The sequence below is a fragment of the Amborella trichopoda genome, chromosome 12 (genome assembly GCF_054954075.1).
Source record: "Amborella trichopoda isolate Santa Cruz 75 chromosome 12, AtrichopodaSantaCruz75HAP2 v2.0, whole genome shotgun sequence".
In the NCBI taxonomy this organism is placed as follows: domain Eukaryota; kingdom Viridiplantae; phylum Streptophyta; class Magnoliopsida; order Amborellales; family Amborellaceae; genus Amborella; species Amborella trichopoda.
The window spans coordinates 47,372,833-47,392,776 of NC_142347.1; the positions used below are offsets into that span (position 1 = coordinate 47,372,833).

The 19,944-nt window shown below is 34.2% G+C and overlaps 1 protein-coding gene and 1 pseudogene across 2 annotated transcripts; both read right to left on the reverse strand.

Moving 5' to 3' along the window:
* Positions 1-5,253: 5,253 nt before the first annotated feature.
* Positions 5,254-7,195, reverse strand: LOC18435563 (rust resistance kinase Lr10-like; annotated as a pseudogene). Its single transcript, XR_016045364.1, has 2 exons — positions 7,051-7,195; positions 5,254-6,506 (listed from the first exon to the last, which is right to left on the reverse strand). The product of XR_016045364.1 is annotated as a rust resistance kinase Lr10-like (transcript).
* A 2,298-nt stretch (positions 7,196-9,493) lies between these two features.
* LOC18435564 (uncharacterized) lies at positions 9,494-14,487 on the reverse strand. Its single transcript, XM_006845607.4, has 4 exons — positions 13,936-14,487; positions 13,076-13,173; positions 9,985-10,053; positions 9,494-9,875 (listed from the first exon to the last, which is right to left on the reverse strand). The coding sequence occupies exons 1-4, from the start codon at positions 14,147-14,149 to the stop codon at positions 9,864-9,866; spliced, it is 393 nt and encodes a 130-aa protein (XP_006845670.1). The 5' UTR covers positions 14,150-14,487; the 3' UTR covers positions 9,494-9,863.
* Between the last annotated feature and the right edge of the window lie 5,457 nt (positions 14,488-19,944).

Below are 19,944 nucleotides of genomic sequence, written 5' to 3' on the forward strand. Positions count from 1 at the left end.
ATGGGTTTATTTTTTGACAAATAAAGAGCGATACAAAATACAATTGGCAACAAGAAAAATAAAGCATAAAATAAACCTCAAACGGCTACATCCATAGGGAAAGACAAACTTAAATCTATTATACCAATAAAATTTATATCACATATTTTTTAATACAAAAGGTCCCTAGTTGAACAATCTTTAAAAATTGAAACCACTCTCTCTCTCGGGCATCACATGTCGTTCTTTATTCTCTTTACTTCTAACAACTACTATAGAGTTACAAGACAAATGATAAACCCTCTTTCTCTCTACAAAAGGATACTACCCAACATCCCCTCGGTAACCACTTCTCTCTCTCTCTATACGAAGCATGGATAAACAGTTGCTCTCCATAGAAGCTCACTCATCTCTCTTGAGGCTCCTTCCTCTTTTTGCAAGGGGCCCTTGCCTCCCTCTAGAGGAAAGTCAACCTTTTCTCTAAGGTGACCCCAAATAGGGAATTCATATTATTATTTTTCTCATTCTATATATACAAGGTTATGAATCCTAGAAGAAATATAAATTCTTATCCCATTAGACAATGTCATTTATTTTTATTTCATCAATGCGAAGAATTCTTTGGATCTTTTCCAGCTGCTTGTGCACCCTTGGACTTTGAAGTTCTAGATTTGTGCCTGTCAATATTTAAAAAGTCGCCAGTTTGACTCGGAACCAGCGCCTCACATACTTAAAACTAAGTCCAAAGAAGTGCAGATATTGGGACTCAAACCACTCATACAAACTCAATGATCAATGGATCTTCTTTTGGCTACGCTCTGATTCTTTTATTTCTATTTGCTACTTCCTTTCCCTTGTGCAATGTATGTTTATCCTATCCCATAGACATACTCAAATTGGATCAGTAATCAATTTCTAGGTTTGTCGTAAACCTAATTGGTTACTTCCAATTAGATAAATCAACGGTTCAAACCGCATTCAAAGGTAGGCCATTTCTCATTGATATAGGAACTTCTGTATAAAAAACAATGGTATCTTCAAATCGATTTAAAATCCGAGTATAAGCCAATTGAAAGACTCGAAAAGAAATATGAAAATCCTTCTCTCATGAGATAATCAATGGTTATGAAGAAGTACAATGATCTGAAAAATGGTTGAAAGTACAAAGTTATCGAAACATGTGCATACTTTTAGAGCATTTATTTGAAAGATGGAGGCAATTGAGATGGGCCTTTAGAAACTATGCAAGTGGTTCACCTGTTAAATACCTTCTCCGCTTAAGTCTAACAACGGTAAGGGTAAAATGAAAAAACAAAATGAGAAGAGGAAAAAAAAAAAAAGAGAAAAAATACGTTCAAGGGAAAAGAGAAACTAGAACTTGTTACATATGCAAGAGGGTGGGCTACATATCCAAGGACTATAAGTTCAATAAGAATCTGGAAGCTAATAAGGAACTTGGTGTCTTCAAGACTATGCTAGCCGACCCCAAGGGCATGACTTGGTGTCTTGATTTGGGAGCCACGGCTCACGTGTCAAATACCATTGATGACTTCTGCACTTTTACACTCATGGGGCCAAGCAAGCAACGCATCTACATGGGAGGCAATAAAAAAATGAATGTTTTGGGCATTGGTGATTATGCTCTTGACATAAAGGATGGAAAGGTCTTGGTCCTAAAACAATCACTCTATGCTGCTGACGTGATGAAGTTTTTGGTTTAGGTCCTAAGAATGGCTAAAGCTGGGTTTATCACCATCTTCTCTAGAAAATCATGATGAGATTGTCATAACCGGCCCCCTAGTAGATGGTCACTATTCGATTGAAATAAAGAGGAAATTGATTACGTCTCATCTTCAAATGATTTAGATGCTTCCGTATGGCATATGCGACTAGGGCACATAGGTTTTAAGAAAATGAAAAAATTAAGAAAAGATGAAATCCTACAAAATTATGAAGGCGACTTATCAAAAGTGTATATCATGTGTGCAACGAAAATTAACAAGGAAAAATTCTATCGGGGCACTAAAAGCTTCTAGTGTATGAGAAATCATTAATAGCAATATTTGTAGTCCTATGAATGTGGCCATCAAAAGCCATAAAAGATATTTCATCACTTTTATTGATGACCACTCGTGATATGGTCATATATACTTGATGTGTACAAAATCTGAAGCCTTAGAAAAGTTTAAAAAATGCAAAGCTGGGATAGAGAACCAACCAAATCTGAAATCAAAATCTTAAAATCCGATAAGGGTGGTGAGTACTCCTTCGAATTCTTTAGGGACATGTGTGTGGAGCATGGCATTATTCACCAATACACCATGCCCTACACACCAAAACAAAATGAAGTTGTCGAGAGACAGAATGGGACCTTGATAGAAATATTTTTAAAATTTATATTCAATTTTTAAAAAGAACATGAAATCAAAGAACCCCATAAATAATATTAAATTGTGCATTAATCTGATATTAGCCTTTATGATATAATGGCCAAAACAATCAATTCATATGATATACCTTTCCAATTAATTAATGATAAAATTAATTTTTTATTTCAAATTTTTTATATTGGAATTAGGAAAATCTTAAATATTAATATTTAATATTAATAACCTATATGATATACCTTTCAAATGAATTAATGATAAAATTAATTCTTTATTTCAAATTTTTTATATTGGAATTAGGAAAATCTTTAATTTTAAATATTTAATATTAATAATCTAAATTAATATTTATTGAAAATAGATTTAAATTATTGGAATTTAAATCAAGATATCTTAATCTATTTTAGGTTGATAATAAAAAATCATGTTATAACATATTTCATAATTTCTAAATTTCCAAATCAAAAAATTATGATATCTTTATTTCCATATGTTCAAATTTTTACATTAGTAAAATGTGATGCAAATAGGAATCTCCCTAACATATAGTTTAACTTTAAGTGTATAGGTGGACGTTCCAAAATATGAATTACTAGATTTAATCAACTAAAAAAATAAGTTTGAAGAAAACCCAAGACTCCAAGTGAACAACCAGAGGACAACATATTCGGGGCCAAATTCGCCCTTGTATTCGATATATTAAAAACGCAGGTTTTTCATATATCATATACTGGGAATGAACAAGTTCCAGAGGTTTAAACATCTGTTCCCATTTACATTAACCTGACTTAGGCCGAATGTCCTTGATTCAAGCTTTAAAACCTATACATTTGATTCTAGAAAAAACAATATACTTACATGAATGAAGACAATGTCATGGGCATATGGGCCTGTATACCTAAACTTAAACGTAGACGGACTGTGGTATGACTTGTTCTTCTTTGACATCGGGTTCAAGTGGGCTTGAAAAACTATAATATCTCTCTTTATATCATATATGGCTCATGAAACAATCATAGAAGGGACTGGTTTTGGCAATACAGTCACTTTCTATCTCTCTCTCTCATTATCACGTTGATTCAATCCACTCAAGCTCAAGCTCAAGTCCAAGCCCAAGCCCGATTCCTATCAAAAAAACAATGTTTCTAAACAATTACTCAAGCCTGAATTAAAAATCAAACTCCTAAATCGAATATAGTGAGAGCTCCTAATTAAAATTGGACTCTAACTTGACATTTCTTCCCCTTGACAAAATGAATCAAGGCAATCTCATCCTAAAAGTAACCCTGAAGGGATAACTTTTTGCTCTGATATCAGAATCGCTATCACAACCCCTTCAAAAATAGGAGAAGGTTCCAGTCTAGAGCATGCATTAACATATTGTGGGAAGGAAAGACATTTAATTTGAAAGGCAAGGGAGTTCACCCCAAGATCTTTCACTAGTCGAAGTCTTTCTTTATTCTCAACATCTTTTCACAAAATCAAATTATTTCTTTATTATCCAATCACTCATAAAATCAAACTATTTCTTTATTCTCCAATCACTCTCTAAAAAAAAGGGACATATTCCCTTTAAATACAAAATTATAAAGAAATAAAAATAAAATAAGAATAACAAAGTAAACTATATCTCTCCCATATCTCTTAAAAACAAGTCTAACATATCCAAAACCAATTTAACCATGTTAATTTATATCCATATCCGTCTTTAAATAAATAAATAAATAAACTAAACTTCCAATTCCACTCCTTCAATCTTTACACACGTTAAAAAAAGAATAACCCTATAAAAACTAAATACCCAACCTGAATCTAAAAATCTAAAAGCAGTAAAATAAAAATTAAAAACCCCACTGCATGACTTAGTTTTTTTTGGTTTTCAGTAAATATATTGAGGAGTTTGGGCTTGATGGGCTAAGTTGATGATGTTTGGGATACATTCTTCAGGAAAAAGAAAAGTTGTGCCAATAGGCGTACCTTTTTTCACTTGAGAATTATGTTCTCTGATTGATTGATAGATCCAAATACTAGGATCATTAAAATTAAGTAATAATTAGTGAGAATGAGTATTAGTATTAAAAGAAATGATTCTCTTTTTCTTTTTTTTTTGAATCCGGAGCATCGCTCATTCTATATGATGATAGAACCCTTTTTTTTCAATAAAAATGATATTTTCCCATGCCGTGGACAAATCCTCATCCAAAAGAGAAAGATGTGTTCCCTCCTCTGTAGAGTTTATTTTCTTGGAATAAGTCTGGGTTCCAACACGAAACAAAGAGGACCATATACAGGGTGGGTAGAAGGAATTATGACCCTTGGTTTCATCTATGATTCGAAACAACACGATATAAAATGATCTACGAATCCCAAAGATCCATAGGATTTATTATGAATCCAACAATTGCTACAGGGTAAGCATTGCATAAAAGAACAGAAATTTTCACTGAATTCATGGTATGGGGGGCAAATTTTGTTTATAGGATTTGAAAGTTTCGTTGAATTCATATTTTGGAGATATTCTACAATAAACATTCCCTATGGGTATGGAAGTTGCATACAGAGAAAAAGAGAGGGGAAGGGGGTTGGCACGGTGGCACGAAAAAAATAGCCCGAAAAAGAGAGGGGGAGGGTCCCGGGGGCACGAAAACTTAGCCCAAACAAAGAAGTTCCACTGAATTAATATGAATGATTTAGAGTCCCAATATGTGCACCGCTTTAGACTTAGTTCTGAGTGAGCGACTCGGCCAGTTTCGAGTCAAACTGATGATTTTTTAAACACAGGAGTTCCAAGGCCCAAGGGTGCAAAGCTGCCTGAAATCCATCAAATTTCTTCACATCGATGAAGAAAAACAAATGATTCAAATTACAAACATCAGAATTAGAACTAGGTGCCAATACTACTAGCTAAAGATATACATTAATAATTACATAGTGCTTTTATGACGAAGCAACAGTTATCTCAAACTTGCTCATGATAGGGGTAGTCTCAGAATATGGTTCCTTTTCAAATGTCCCACCAAATTGTTGTGAATCCACAATGGTTTCTTCTTCAGTTCTCTCCAAATTGCTACCAATCCATGACAGATGGCCTAGCAACCAAATGAGCAAAAGGGTTCGGTGGAAGAATGTTCTCAATTCCTCCTTCCAACATCTTTACCACACTACTCATACATGGCCTCAATTCAGGCTTGTATTGAACACACCAAACAGCAACCATAATCATTCTCTCGAGAATTTCGCTATCCTCCTCCTCAATCTCACAGCTCTTCACAATTTCTTCCATCTCACCTCTCTCCAAATTGTTCCAAACCCATCTAAGAAACCATTCTTGGCTCTCAGGAAGGCTCACCTCCAATTCCTCTTCCTCCCTGCAATCTCAAACAGTAACATCCCATAACTATAAACATCGCACTTATGAGTAACAGGACATGGCATCCCTAGCTCAGGGGCCGCATAGCCAGGAGTGCCCCTTCCTATTGTCATGGTAACATGGGTGGCATCCCTATTGCAGAGCTTTGCCAAACCAAAATCTGCAACTTTAGGGGAGAAATTTTGATCGAGCAAAATATAGCCAGGTTTTATATCATAATGAATCATTCGATCCTGGCAATCCTCGTGAAGGTATGCTATGCCCTTTGCCATTCCGATCGCTATCTTACTGAGCTTATCAAACCCCAGTTTTCCTTTCTTACCCGAACAAGAAGCCATCCAGTGAGCCTCTCTCCACATACTCCTAAACCAATGCCCTGATGGTATTTCCAACGCAAAAGCCAATGAGCCTGACTAAATTAACATGGTTGGTTCTTCCAATGGTGCTCACCTCCGCTATGAATTGAGCTTCAATTTGTTCGTCAGAGCTGCCCTTTAGGACTTTTACAGCCACACTATTCCCATTTGGGAGACTGCCCTTATAGACCTCACCAAAACCACCTGCACCTAGCTTATGGGTGAAGTTTGAGGTCGCAACATTGAGATGGTGAGAGGTGAACCTTGTGGGCTTGAGCTTCTCCATATTGTTGAGGAGTTCAACAATTAGGGGAGGTTCATTGCCCACTTCTTCGATTTGTGAGTACGATATCTTTGCCTTCTTCTCAATGCAGCGAAAAATTCTATAAAGCATTGAAAGCCCCATAATTGAAGCTGAAAGATGAAAAACTCGCGTATGAGAATTATAAGCATAGAGATTTGATTATTTTCTGAAGACTGTGAACCTGGAAATCCCTCAATAAAAACTAGAACTAAAGTCTCTCTCTCTGTCAAACATATACATACACACACCCTCTCTGAGACACCCCCCATCTCTCTCTCTCTCACGTATAAACAATATAAGAGAAGGGATGCAATATGTGAGCACGATTTGCAGACCAGATCAGGCCTTACAGGACATGGTCGGTTCAATCCACACCGAAGTCAAATCATGCCATGTTATATACCCAAACCTGAAAGGAAATGTAACTTGATGGACGCTATCAGGTTCTAACCAAACCCAACCGGGTCCATCGAGTTTTAGCCAAGATCGATTGCTTGTATCAAGTTTCATTCTAGTCACGCTTGCTTTCTAATTTATCGCAAGGCGCAGTCGAGTTAATCCCAAAGGTTCACAGGTAACATGACCAGGGAGCCTTTGGGATCTTGTCGAGTTTTCAGGTTGGCAAACACTGCCTAACAGAGATCAAAAGCTTACCTATGGCGATGTCAAAGACTTTAACAAAAGGTTGCATGCCTCCCCAAAACTCCTGGAAAGTTATATTTGGTGCATCCATTGCATCCCATCCTTTGCTAGGAGAGTTCTTAAGAGAAAACAGAAAACTGTGGATTGATATGGGGATTTGTACTTAAAGCCGGTTAGTCTTGCTCTTATTCTCTAGCCCGCTGTTATCAAGCTTCACTAATCACTGGGGTCAATGCATGTTTTTCTCTACCCTTTCTCCAACTTTGACATTGCAGAATTGAAAAGATTATATTTCATTTCTGTGTATATTACAGGACACCAACTTTGAAATTACATAATTGAAAAGATAATATTTCCCTTTGGAGTATTTTTCAGGACCCTAAATTTTAAGAATGTGAGTGCCAAACTAAAGAGACAGAACTAATATAATATCAGAAGTGAATTGAGTACATACTATCCAATTTTTGGATGAACATTGGACAGGTCAACTCAAAATCCTTTTTTTTTTTTCTTGTTAAGTTACTCAAATAGTAATTTTAAAGTGAAACAAAATTTAGGACTGTAATTTTAAAGCGGAAAAAAAATTAAGATCAAAAGGAACAAATGTACAACTTACTACCACAGGCTCACACTATATGGGCTAATGACAAAATGCCTCCATGTGGCCCACGGTTTCCAATTTCCAATCTTCACATATGTCTGGGGTTGTAACATGCAAGAGGTTTGCGTATTTATTTAGAGATAAGACAAGGAAAGATTATTTATTATGAAAAATATACAATGAGACCATTTATATTTACCTTTTTATACAAGGTGGTCGCAATAATCTTGACCATTGGATGTAAAGTTCGGTGGCTGCAATTATTCTATCGACCAAGCTCAAACTTCAAAAGAAATTTCTCCAAACTTTATGACACATCCAAGCTATCAAATTTCAAATCAAATAGTTATAAAAAATTGTGAGCACTTTGTATAAAAAATAGACGGTCATAATGTATACAATCCCTATTTATTATTCTGCCTACAAGCCAGACATAAACAATTATTTTTTACATAGAAAATCTCTCTGTCTCACGTGGAAAATCTCTCTCCAAAAGATCGTCCAAGAAGGGTAAATCCAAAGCGATCTCTCTCTCTCTCTCAAAAAGCGGTCTCTTACAACCTGGGAATGCATGAAAAAGATTGTATACAGAGAGGTCACAATTATTTATAATCATCTAATGTGAAATTTTATAGTTTGAGTGTCACAAAGTTTGAAAAAAAAATTAAACCTTTGAACTTGATCAATGAAATAAATACAGCCACCCAATTTCACATCGAATAATTAACATTAACTGCAACCACCTTGTATTGGTCTCATTATATACTTTCCCTTTCAAAAATGTACACAAGCAAGAGACGGTAACTCTAGAAGATTAGCAAAGATATATCATGAAACCATAGATGATAAGCTCATCCACTTCCACTTATTTCTTAGAGCTTAATTAAGTCTCATCAAAATTCCATAGCACAGAAGAGAGAGAGAGAGAGAGATTTATTGCCCTTCTACTGCGCCAATTTTTATGATGGAAATATGTCCCCCTTGCCCCTACTACAAGTTTTCAGCATTCCTGATTCCAGAACTACAAACCCATAGAAGCTCCCACCTGATTTTATGTATTCTTGTTGATGATCTCTTAAGCTGCTCCCCCCTCCAAATCAAGATTCTGCAAGATCTCGATGGCTACCGAAACTCCGATCTTAATTAAAAATCTCATCATATTTGCGAAACTTAAGCACGAACTAGAGGTTTTATACCTTGGTTAAAGTTGCACCCAGAGTAAGAGGATCATTACGTAATGTCAATGGGAGGATATTATTATCCGAATATTGTAGTAGTTTCTGTACTAGTGGACAAGAGAATCAATAGTAACTGGAGGTCGTTACACAAGTCCATACGACAACAAAAAATCAAGCAGTTAAAGTTAGACCAGGCGAATCTTGCCATTAGTGGGGAAAACTGCAAACATGAATGCTAGTGTTTCTCCAGGTTGATTAGAAATACAATATTTGTGCCCCGAATACCGATAATACTATTAGTACTAGGGGACAAGACATCAATTGTGAATTAGAGATCATTATGCAAGTCATTATCACCAAAAAACGGAGTGCTCAAGTTCAATTTAGGTATATTGTCTTTGGTTCAACCCAGGATGGGCCAGCTGCACCATGGAATAGAAGAAACATCTGACTCGTTTATGCATGCTCCATTTGGCTCGGGGGATATAGCTCAGTTGATAGAGCTCAGGTCGCTGCGATTACGAGTTGGATGTCTAATTGTCGAGGCGGTAATGATAGTCTCACCATTAGCAAGATAAGCTGCAAACATGAATGCTAGTGTTTTTCTTGTTTGACAACAAATACACTACTAGAGGTGGCCATCCTCTATCAACACAATAATGGAGAACGAGAAAGATTTCCGAAACGAAAGGCTCAAATTACACCATAGATTTACAATGAAAGTGATAGCTAGAGAATATCTCCAATACACAAACTATCAATAATAATTCTTACAATCACTTTTGCTACCAGCGAACGTCACTAAGATATATGATGATTCCCTCATATCAACTTGGTTGAATGACTTGAGTGAACAAGATCCAGATGTTCAGCATCATGAAGGACGGTGATGTCGATGCAACATGTTAGAAAGGATGCAAAGACTAATGACAGGACAGGACATCCCCATTTTAAGCCACTTCTCACAAATCCCATTTAAAGAGAAAATCATTTTGGTCATCAGCTTTTCAGCTAGTTCAAATAGACAATAATAGTCAAGTCCTCGATTACCCGAATTTCTGCAAATCCATTACAGCAAAATTTTGAGAATTATATATTCGGCAAAATAAATAAACTTACTATGACGATAAAAAGATGATACTGAGCAGAACATTTAATAACACTCACCTGGCCATGGCTCTGTTGTACATTCTGCCCTTTGTTTGCCAGCTCCTTGGGTTTCACAACATCAATGTCCTACAAGAAATTAATTTCAGCATTTCAAAAGAACTGAAATGTGGCGAACATGACGCGGTATCAAATTAGTGCAGTGTGCACAGTAAAAATGCAAAAGCATGTGATCCAATGTGCAAAGATTAAACTAGCATAGTTAACATACGATCGACTGGGGACTAGCAGAAAACCGTAGAGAAAGACGATGGAAAGAGAGCAGAAGCCTCACTAGACGACGAAATGAGAGCAAAAGCTTCACTTTCAAAGAGCACTAAGGACTTTCACATTATCCTCCATATACCAGTTGGGTGACTTTTACAACATCAACACAAAGGACTTCAGATAAGAAATGAAAGACAATTCCTAAATATAATCCTAGGCTCCATGTAAAAAGTCATTTTGGAGAAGGAACCACAATAACAACTGTAAAATGAACTAAATTTACTCGGAAGTTAAGAAGCATATTACAACAAATTACACAAGACTACCCAATAATAGAATGTGGGGGTTCAGGCATTCAATACTGTGAAAAATATTTCATTAAGGGCAACTTACATCATACACCCTCCCCCAAGCCAAGGTGTCAAAAAAACACCTCAGCTCTAGAACACATACATACAGCCACACGTCACATTTATCTCCACGCAACACCATCCACACCTTTCAACCAAAGCCATTATTTTTTCTCATATTTTCTCATAAACTAACCTGAGTTTGTCTCTAATTCTGCCAGGTCCCCACACTCCCTCTCCTGCTCCCTCCCTCACTCCCTTCCTCCATACATATGAAGAAACAGTCAAATAGTCGAACCCATAGTTGAAGCATTTAGTTGCAGGAATTATACATCTTCAGCCCTTCCACTACATTTAGAGACTTAACTCCAAGAAACGAAGCATTACTGATGCTATTGAGGTATTCAAGGTTGTGAAGATTCATAGTTTATGGTTTAGGGTCTAATGTGCTTCTTAATTGACTTTGTGAATTGGGACAAATTAAATTAGCTTGGGAAATTTTTTGGAATTATGGTTCGGAATGGAATTGAAATTAACGTGGGGACCTTTGGCATGGTTTCCCACCTACCTCACAAGGAAGCCATGACAGCAAAAGTCTGTCTTGGACCAGACATCGTGATCTATAACATGATTCTAGATGGTTACACAAGGAATCGGGATTGTCAATGCCTTAAGGTTATGGAGTGGATGTCTGGTAAACACTTAACCCCTGATTTTGCATCACGTGGAAAAAATTTTTATGGATCTTGCAAATTTGGCAACACACTCATTGCTGTTTGGGTTCTTGAGCCAGTATATGGATCATGACGCAGTATGATCTCAAATCATGGCTAAATCTTTGTTCATTCTTGGCCCAATTGAAGAAATGAAGGAAAACTTTGGGTTAATTCAGGGTTTTTCTCAGAACTTGGATCACAAGGTCATGGGCGAGTTTACTAGAGAACTGTGTTGCATGGACAAAGGTTCGTGAGTTAGTAGTGAACACAGAGTGTCAAATTCCTCTTGCCATGAAGAAGACGATTCAGTGAAAAAGAAATTTTATGAAGAGAACCAAATCCCACAATGTTTTATCCATATGTCTTTTCTTGATGAGTAGCAAGAAAAAGTCCATCATATCATGGTTAGCCAAATCCATAGATATTTTTTAACTTCACATGTGCCTACTCAAAATAAAAACCAAAAAAAAAAAAAAAAGATTGTTTCTAAAATGTTGTTATTAATGGTTAATAAAGAAGAAGAGGAAGAATCTGCGTCAGTGTTTGTCTCATACATACCAGACATGGTATGACAAGCAAATAGAAGAATCCATGTAACATAGGAAGAGAGGTTGATTTGGTTGCAATGGAGACTCAAGAATGTCTCTGAAACAAAATGGAGAATATTGTACTGTAAAAAGTTCTCGTGTTTGAGTTGTTCCCTTCATTTGATGGAGGTTGATATGCACTTCAGGAATGGGTTAAGAAACACAGTTAGTTCTGAAGTGAGAGAAATTTTCTGAAGTTTTGAGGACATATTGTTTGTATTTTAACAAGTCATTTACTCCTGATTATGGAGGTTGACGTGCAGGGATGAGTGAAAAAAATTAGACGAGATTTCTTGAGAGAGAAGATGTTAATTGAACTCCGAACATCAGAGGACAGAATGTTTTGAGTGAGTGAGTGAGTGAGAAGAGAAGGAATTGGGGGAAATTAGAGAAAAACTTTAGGTTAGTTTATGAGAGCAAATAATTCACTTTGGTTGACAAGGCACAGAGGGGATTGGAAGGAGGGTAAGTGGGAAATTTTGGAGGTGCATGCAGGTGTTAGAGATAGAGGTGTTTTTTGACACCTTGATTTAGGGAGGAGTGTATGATGTAAACATCTTTTTCTTAAATAGTAAAATAAGGAAGAGTCCTTATATCAAGCACATTGGGCAAGGGACCCAAATTCACCCATAGGAGTTACAAACAAAAGAAGAAAAGAGTGTGTGAAATGCCATTAAGGTCGTATATATGATGCCACACCTCCTCTCAACCTCACCATGCCAATATGGATCAAGTACGGAGAGTTTGTCTAAGAAAGAACTGATGCGATTTTCCATGTATTCTTCATGAAATTTTCCTATAGCTACTAGATATTACTATTTGCCAAACCCCTCAATAACCAAGTTCTTATTCTACTAATTACAATGGTACTTCAATCCATAAGTCCATTGCAAAAACCCAGCTCAAGATAATGCAGAATGATCAACATTATCACAATTAAAGAGGAAAAAAAGAACAACCATACCATTCATTAGTCAAAATGCTCTATAATATAGATATCAAATCTTAAGTAGCCAATGGAACAGTTTTTATCAGAGAACCCAGAATACATGAGCCTCAAATTAGTCCACAAATTGTATAGATCAAGACAGAAACTTGATTATAGTCTCACATGGAGCAGCTCATTGTTGGATTGGCTCATAAAATACATGGAATCTAAAACCTATCAAAACAGACATGTAGTGTTGTTAGCTAAACCAGAGAAAGTAAAATAAAAGGGGAATTGGTTCACCTGTCCTTTGCTCTCATAGTACTCATTCAGAGCCCATTGATACTTGGACTGGTTCAAGCCAAACCAGTCAGCCAGGCATTCATCAATGCTAGAATGTACTGCAAAATGCCATAAAACCAATAAAAATACAGAGGAACATTTTTTTTGGAAATATAAAATACAGAGGAAAATTGAAAATATAAAAAATAAAAGTGAACAAATATGCCAAATTGGGTAAAAGATGAAAACATTAAAACTCAGAAAATAATCACACAGTAAAGAACTAAAGAACCTCCGGCATCAGACCACCAATCATGGAAACTTCAAAAATAATAAGATATAAGAAATTCTCAAAGAACAGGATAAAACCCACCAAAATGCCAAAATAAAAAGAGAAAACCAATAAATAAATAAAAACCTGAGAAAAGGCCAAAAACTGCATCAAAATCCTGACAGACAAACACTAGACCAAAAATAAAATAAAATAAAATAGAGTAAAATTTATCATACTACCCATAAGAGATGAACTCTTTAACCGGTTACCCTTTTGGAACTATCCCATATCATGATCATGAATCATTTTATGTGTATTTTAAAATTAAATCAACATGAAAGGGTAAAATGTGAAACAATTCATATATTACGGTTATTGTGATAATTTTCCCTAAAATAAAACAAACAGCCACTAATAAAACCATCTTCAGGAACCACATCATTAGACTTGAAAAATCAATAACAACAATGGCCATTCATCATACCCAACTAGAAAAATCAGAAACAAAAATGTCCATACACCATACTCGATACTGTTTCGAAAAAAATAAATAGAAATAAGGACCAAAATAACCAAACAATGAGAGAGAGATCATCAGAGAAATTACCAGTTTGGATCTTGGAAACAGTGTTCCAAACAAAAGAAAATGGGGAGCTTGAAGATTGCAATGGTTGTTTCTTATCAAACTGCTGAGGAGGAGGCTGAACTGGGGGCACCTTCGGATATTCTTCAGCATTCTGGGGTTGTTTTGGAGGGGTGATAAACACTGTGTATCTACCTGCCTTTCCTATCATAGGAGGTGGGTTTTTCCTAGCTTCCATGGCTAAAAAAATCTGAATTTGCAAAAGAAAAACCAAGACAGAAAATTTGCAGTAAATAGAAAAAGAAAAACCAAAACCAGAACAACTGGTTTTGAAGAAAAACAGTGGCCTTTGAACAGAACAGAAGAGTTAGGGTTCCATTTGAGATGCGTATAGAATTAGGGTTACAATTGAGATAATTTAGAGAGAGAAAATGGGTTGAGTGGGTTGGGAGCAAGGAATTTGTGCGCGTGAACATGGCATGTCACAGTGACCGCACTGTGAGGTCAACTTGTTCACGAGTGGAAGCTAGCGTGTGCTATTTATAGAGGGTGTGGTTTGTAAAAGGCCGAGGTCCTAAATAATCAAAGAAGGCGTCCCCTTCAAATATAGTACCGAAATAAGTCGTTTTAATATTAAAAAATTTTATGTCACCTAAAAATTTATTTTTATCTCTAGTTATAAGATTTAAATATTAAATAATAGTATAGATCGAGAAGATATATGAACACTCGAAAATCTTCAAAATTAACGATCTACGTAATACATTTGTATTATTTTCAAGATTTAAAAAAGAGTAATAATCCTATAGGATCTTCTCCACCCATGTGTGTAGGACCCTAAAAAATCACCGTTAAAATTGATATGGATCTATAGAAAAGTCAAGTCTGACACCCATATGATAACTTTTCTAGAGATCCATGCTAACTTTATATAACATTTACATAACATGTAAAGGAAAAATTTATATAACATTTACACCTTAAATCGTAGAATTATAGTGCGCCTCAAAAATCCATCTTTAAAAACTGTTTTGATGTTGGAAAACCATCTAATTAATCATCTCAAAGTCGAGATTATGAATATGGGAAAATAAAAAGATTTCAAGTCTTAAAAATAGTACATCTTGTATAATATTATTTGGACCATCTACTTTCAATATTTTCATGTGTTTATAGATCGACTTGATTTGAATTACTTTTGAAATTTAAAATTTTATAATTAGGCTGCAACCTTATACAAACTACACCAAAATGTAAAATTAACGATTTAAAATTTTTCTTCAAAAGTTCGCCTTTTTAGTTTTTAAAAATTATATTTATCTTTTTACAAATTCATATTCTACATGTTAGATATTATATATACCTAAAAAATTAACTCCAAAATCTATCTCAAAAATAGATCGTGAAACATAGGACGCATTTCTACCTATAAGTCCTAGAACTCATGAAAATCGTGTCCTTCTTAGAAACACTTTAAAATACCCTATATTCTATTCTATTATCAAATGCACCCATGTTTTAAAATTTGTTTAGAGATGTAGTTCAAGTACAGAAATTTTATTATAGTTTGAAAATATGTTTTTATCTAAGTTTATAAAATTTAAAATTTCAAAAATCGTAAAGAACGAATAGATCTCTAAATTAAAATCTTAAAAAATAGATTGTCCAAATAACTCTTTACAATATGCATTATTTTTAAGACTTAATCCATACAAGATACATTATTTATAGGACTATCCAATACCCTCATATACTCCCCTTTGATATATATATATATATCTTTTGTAACGTTAGATTAGGTATCTTATTAGATCATAACTTACAAACTCTTTTTTGAAATTTTTTTTATTTTATTTTTTTCAAATCTCAAATTCAAACCCATCCAAATCGATTATCATACTAGGAATTGGTGAGTGGATGATCCAGCCCATTAATCCATTTTACAAACATTGAATTATAGTTTATAGTGCATATATCATACGCACGTCTTGGCTCATTGACAACTTTAGTGTCAATAAGTACAACAGTATTATTAAGATCGGATTGGACGTATGTGGTCCATTCAAAACTGATTTGACTACTAGTTAAACTTGTTAGATTAGATTTTATAAAAAAATAAAAATAAAACAAATATCATAATTTTAAAATATAAAATATATTTAAAAATTCACCCAATCTTTTGACGGTTGAACTAGTTAAAACTTGCTAGCGTGACCGACCAAAACTAATTAATATTAATTTTGACTGATTTTCAACCAAACATGATTTTTATTTTGGATCAGACCTGCTATAGCATCGATCAACAATCCAACTGGTCTATTAGTCTCAGTAATTATGATATCTAGTTTTGCAAGGTATGTTCATATTTGTTATCGATACCTTTTCAATTCTTCGAAAGATGATTTAGACCAATATATTGAAAGAAACCATGTGATAGATTGAGTTTAATATTATAAACTAAGACAATCTTGATACGGTTTCCTAATATCCAAACCACCTTTTGTGATGGATTTTTTAGATGTATTTTAATTCTACATTTTAAAGTTACAACTTTGTATAAGCTTTTTCCATCCTAGTGATTGGATCATTTACATTTCCATCTAACTAGCATGACTTAACCGTTATATATAAGTATTATTACGATTTATACAATGCATTTTATCATGGTTTGTATAAGGATGAGGCCCTAAACAATTAAAGTAAGTGGCACGTTCAGAATAGTGCCAAAATATGTTGTCTTAATATCAAAAATCCTTATGATGGCCTTAAAATTTATTTTTATAAATTTAAAGATTAAAAAATAGTATAGATCGGGTAGATCTATGAACACTTAAAAATCATGAAAATTGATGGTCTAGATAATACATTACATGCTGCACTATTTCAAAGCTTGAAATCTATTTTTTCTCATGTAGATAGATATAGAGGTCGAGACATCGAAGTGAGGGTTTTCAGCTTCAAAATAACTTAGTGAATTTTTCTATGGGCACCTCAATTTTATTATTTAGGAGGGCCTTACCCTTGTATAAAAATTTTCCTTTTATCATTTAGGTTGCACTTTTTTTTCTTTTTTTTAATAATAACCAGATGATGATGCCATGGTGTTCAATTTACTCCGGGCAAAAACGCACAGCCCAGAAAAATTTTACAAATTTTGAGATCCACTTTAAAATCATAAGAGGAATGCTACAAAAAAAAATAAAAAATAAAAAAAAATTAGAATTTTGAGTTATCAAACATTGTGATCTAGTCGTCCAAAAATTGGATGACCATTTTTTAACCTTAAGACAATATTCTTTTGGGAAAGGTTTTTATACTTCTCCTACGGCATAGAAGATCTATGGTTCCCTTACCAGGCAGCTGTTCAATTTTGATCAAGAGAGTCACTCATATTTATTTTATTTTTTTATACAAATTGTATGAATGTGAAATTTGGTACGTTGCATCTTCTCATTGGGACGTACCTATAAAAAATATTAAAAATAATTTTTCGATAAAATATGATGATCAAAATACCCCTTAAATCTTTCAAAGGTATTTTGGTCATTTTATTTTATTGAAAATATTTTTTTAATATTTTTTGCTAATGCGAGTTTAATTGAAGATTGGACGTCCAAAATTTGGTATCAAAATAGTTTATAAAAAAATAATTAAAAATAAAATAGTGTAGAGATGTGACATTGTGATTGGAGCAATCTTAGCCCTCCATTCAAAATGGATGGTTGGATTAGCGGAAGTATATGAGTTTTATGTCGTAGGAGAAGCAGAAAGCTTGCCCTATTCTTTTAACTACGTATAGAATTTTTTTCTATTTTTTGATATTGGCTACTAGTGTGGTAAGTTCTATCTCCAAAATTTGAGATTTTTGGGTCTCACACAAGCATATAGTTAGTGGTCACCACATTCTATGCCGAGATTGAGGCTCTAAACAATCAAATTAGAGGGCACCTACAAACCGGACCCTATACCATTCTATTCTCTTTCTCCCCTTCCTCTTGTATTATTTTCAGTTTAATGGAAAGTAAATGACTATTCTCCGAAAAAAGAAAAAGCCTCTCTTTCCTACTGCACTTTTTGGAAATGAGTGCCGCACACATCAGGTATTTGAAGATATTTTCATACTTTTTTCATATGGGTGAGGTCCTCTTGACTGTTTATAATGAAGAAAAAGCCGAAAGTGCCTAGAGATAAGCTTTTAGTTCAACGAGGCTATAAAAGTTCATTTTTCAAAGAAGGAAAAAAGTTCATATAAGGGTGCAAAAGGTAGAATTAAGGTACATTTCGAAAATCTATTATAAAATGTTGTTTTAATGTTAGAAAGCCCTTTAATTGATCATCTCAACGTCGAGATGTATGAATATGAAAAGAAACAAGATTTTGATTCCTAAAAAGAGTGTATCTTGCAACACATTATCTAGACCGTCTATTTTCATGATTTTCAAGTATTTATAGATCTACTTAATTTGACCCATTTTGAAGATTAAATTTTTATAATTAGCGATGAAAATAGATTCTCAAACCATACTAAGAATTTTTTACACCAAAATTATAATTATAATAAAATTTGGAAGCGTGCCCTAATTTAATTGTTTAAGATTACAACCTTCAATGAATGACATAGAGTTGCAGACCACACCCTTCAATGAATGATATAGAGTTGCTAATAAAAAATTTCTTCAAAAGAATTCAGTCTAATGACATTAAATACAATTAGATGTTGGATTTAAAAACAAGAAATTAGGAAAACCAACATTTTTTCTCTCTATCATCTTTAAAGGAAACCTAAGACATCTCCCTCAAAACATTGTCTTTTTTAGAACTGAAGATACTCACAGTGGACAATTTGAAACCATGTTTCAGAACTTGACAGGATCGGTGGATGTCTAGCCCACCTATCTGTGTTAGATCATCCATATGGGTTGGTCTGAATCGACAATTTTAAAAATAAAAAAATAAAAAAAAATCGGATCTGTAGGTGTAGGCTTGTGTTTGTTTATGTGTGTGTTATTGGAAACTTGGCGGAGACTAATTCGATCTAGACCAATTCTCAGTACAGATAAGTGATTCCCGATCTAGATTAGTAAGTTTTAAAGCACTGGTTTTTAAAAGCTACTAGAATCTCATTTGAAATTGAAATGCTATATAGCATACTTTGTCTTAAACAGTTCCCCCATTGGATTAATCTGGATCCTCCATCTGATCGATTCTTCGTTGCACAAATTGGTGCCAAAAATGTCAAATAATAATTTCGAATTTAAAAAGTTTAAAATTTGAAAAAAAGATTTTAACAATAAAAAGGGTAAGAATATTCCCTAACAGACCTCTGACATAGCAATTTAAGCCTATCAACTTGTACAGATTCCCAATTCTAACTACGAACTACGTCAGTCCTAACCATTTCCAATGCAGGTCCCCAATTCCTTGTCGAGATCCGCAGTTTCTAAAAACACTTCTCCCTAAGTTAAAGTGAAATGCCCAATGATATTTCGCCTTTCAACTTAATGACTTATTCTAAAGCACTTTTTCTTTTCTTTTTCTTTTCTTTTTTTTTTTTTCTCTAGTAAACTAGGAATTATCTTTTTGAAAATATTAGTAAGAATGGAAAGAATTATCTTTTTGAAAATAGTAGTAAGAATGGAAATCAGGTGACTAGGGTCGCGGGAGCTACTTGACTTCTAAAATAAGTGAAGCTAGCCAATGACGTTGTGCCTTTCACCTTAATCAATCTTACCCATGTTAAAAGCATTTACCAAATGACAATTATTCATTCTAAAGGCAGTGAGATTGAAACTTAGAAATGCAGCCAAAGTCATGGCTGTTGATTTAAAGAATATTCAATCAACCAAATATAACTTTTAACAAGATTCTCAGTTTTTTTTTATTAGAGAATATTATCTACCTGCAGTAAAAATGCAACTAAAATCGTCTGATACTCACCGCCACCTTATCTATTTCTTCAAAACCTTTTTTATTTTTATTTTTATTTAATAAAATATCAATTAGTAAATGTCAATTAAAATGGTGGAACTAACT

Coding starts and splice junctions, on each gene's coding strand:
- LOC18435564 (XM_006845607.4), bottom strand. CDS start 14,149: ATGGAAGCTAGGAAAAACCCACCTCCTATGATAGGAAAGGCAGGTAGA. Junction 13,174..13,935: donor TGTTTCCAAGATCCAAACTG/GTAATTTCTCTG, acceptor GGCATTTTGCAG/TACATTCTAGCATTGATGAA. Junction 10,054..13,075: donor ACTATGAGAGCAAAGGACAG/GTGAACCAATTC, acceptor AATTTCTTGTAG/GACATTGATGTTGTGAAACC.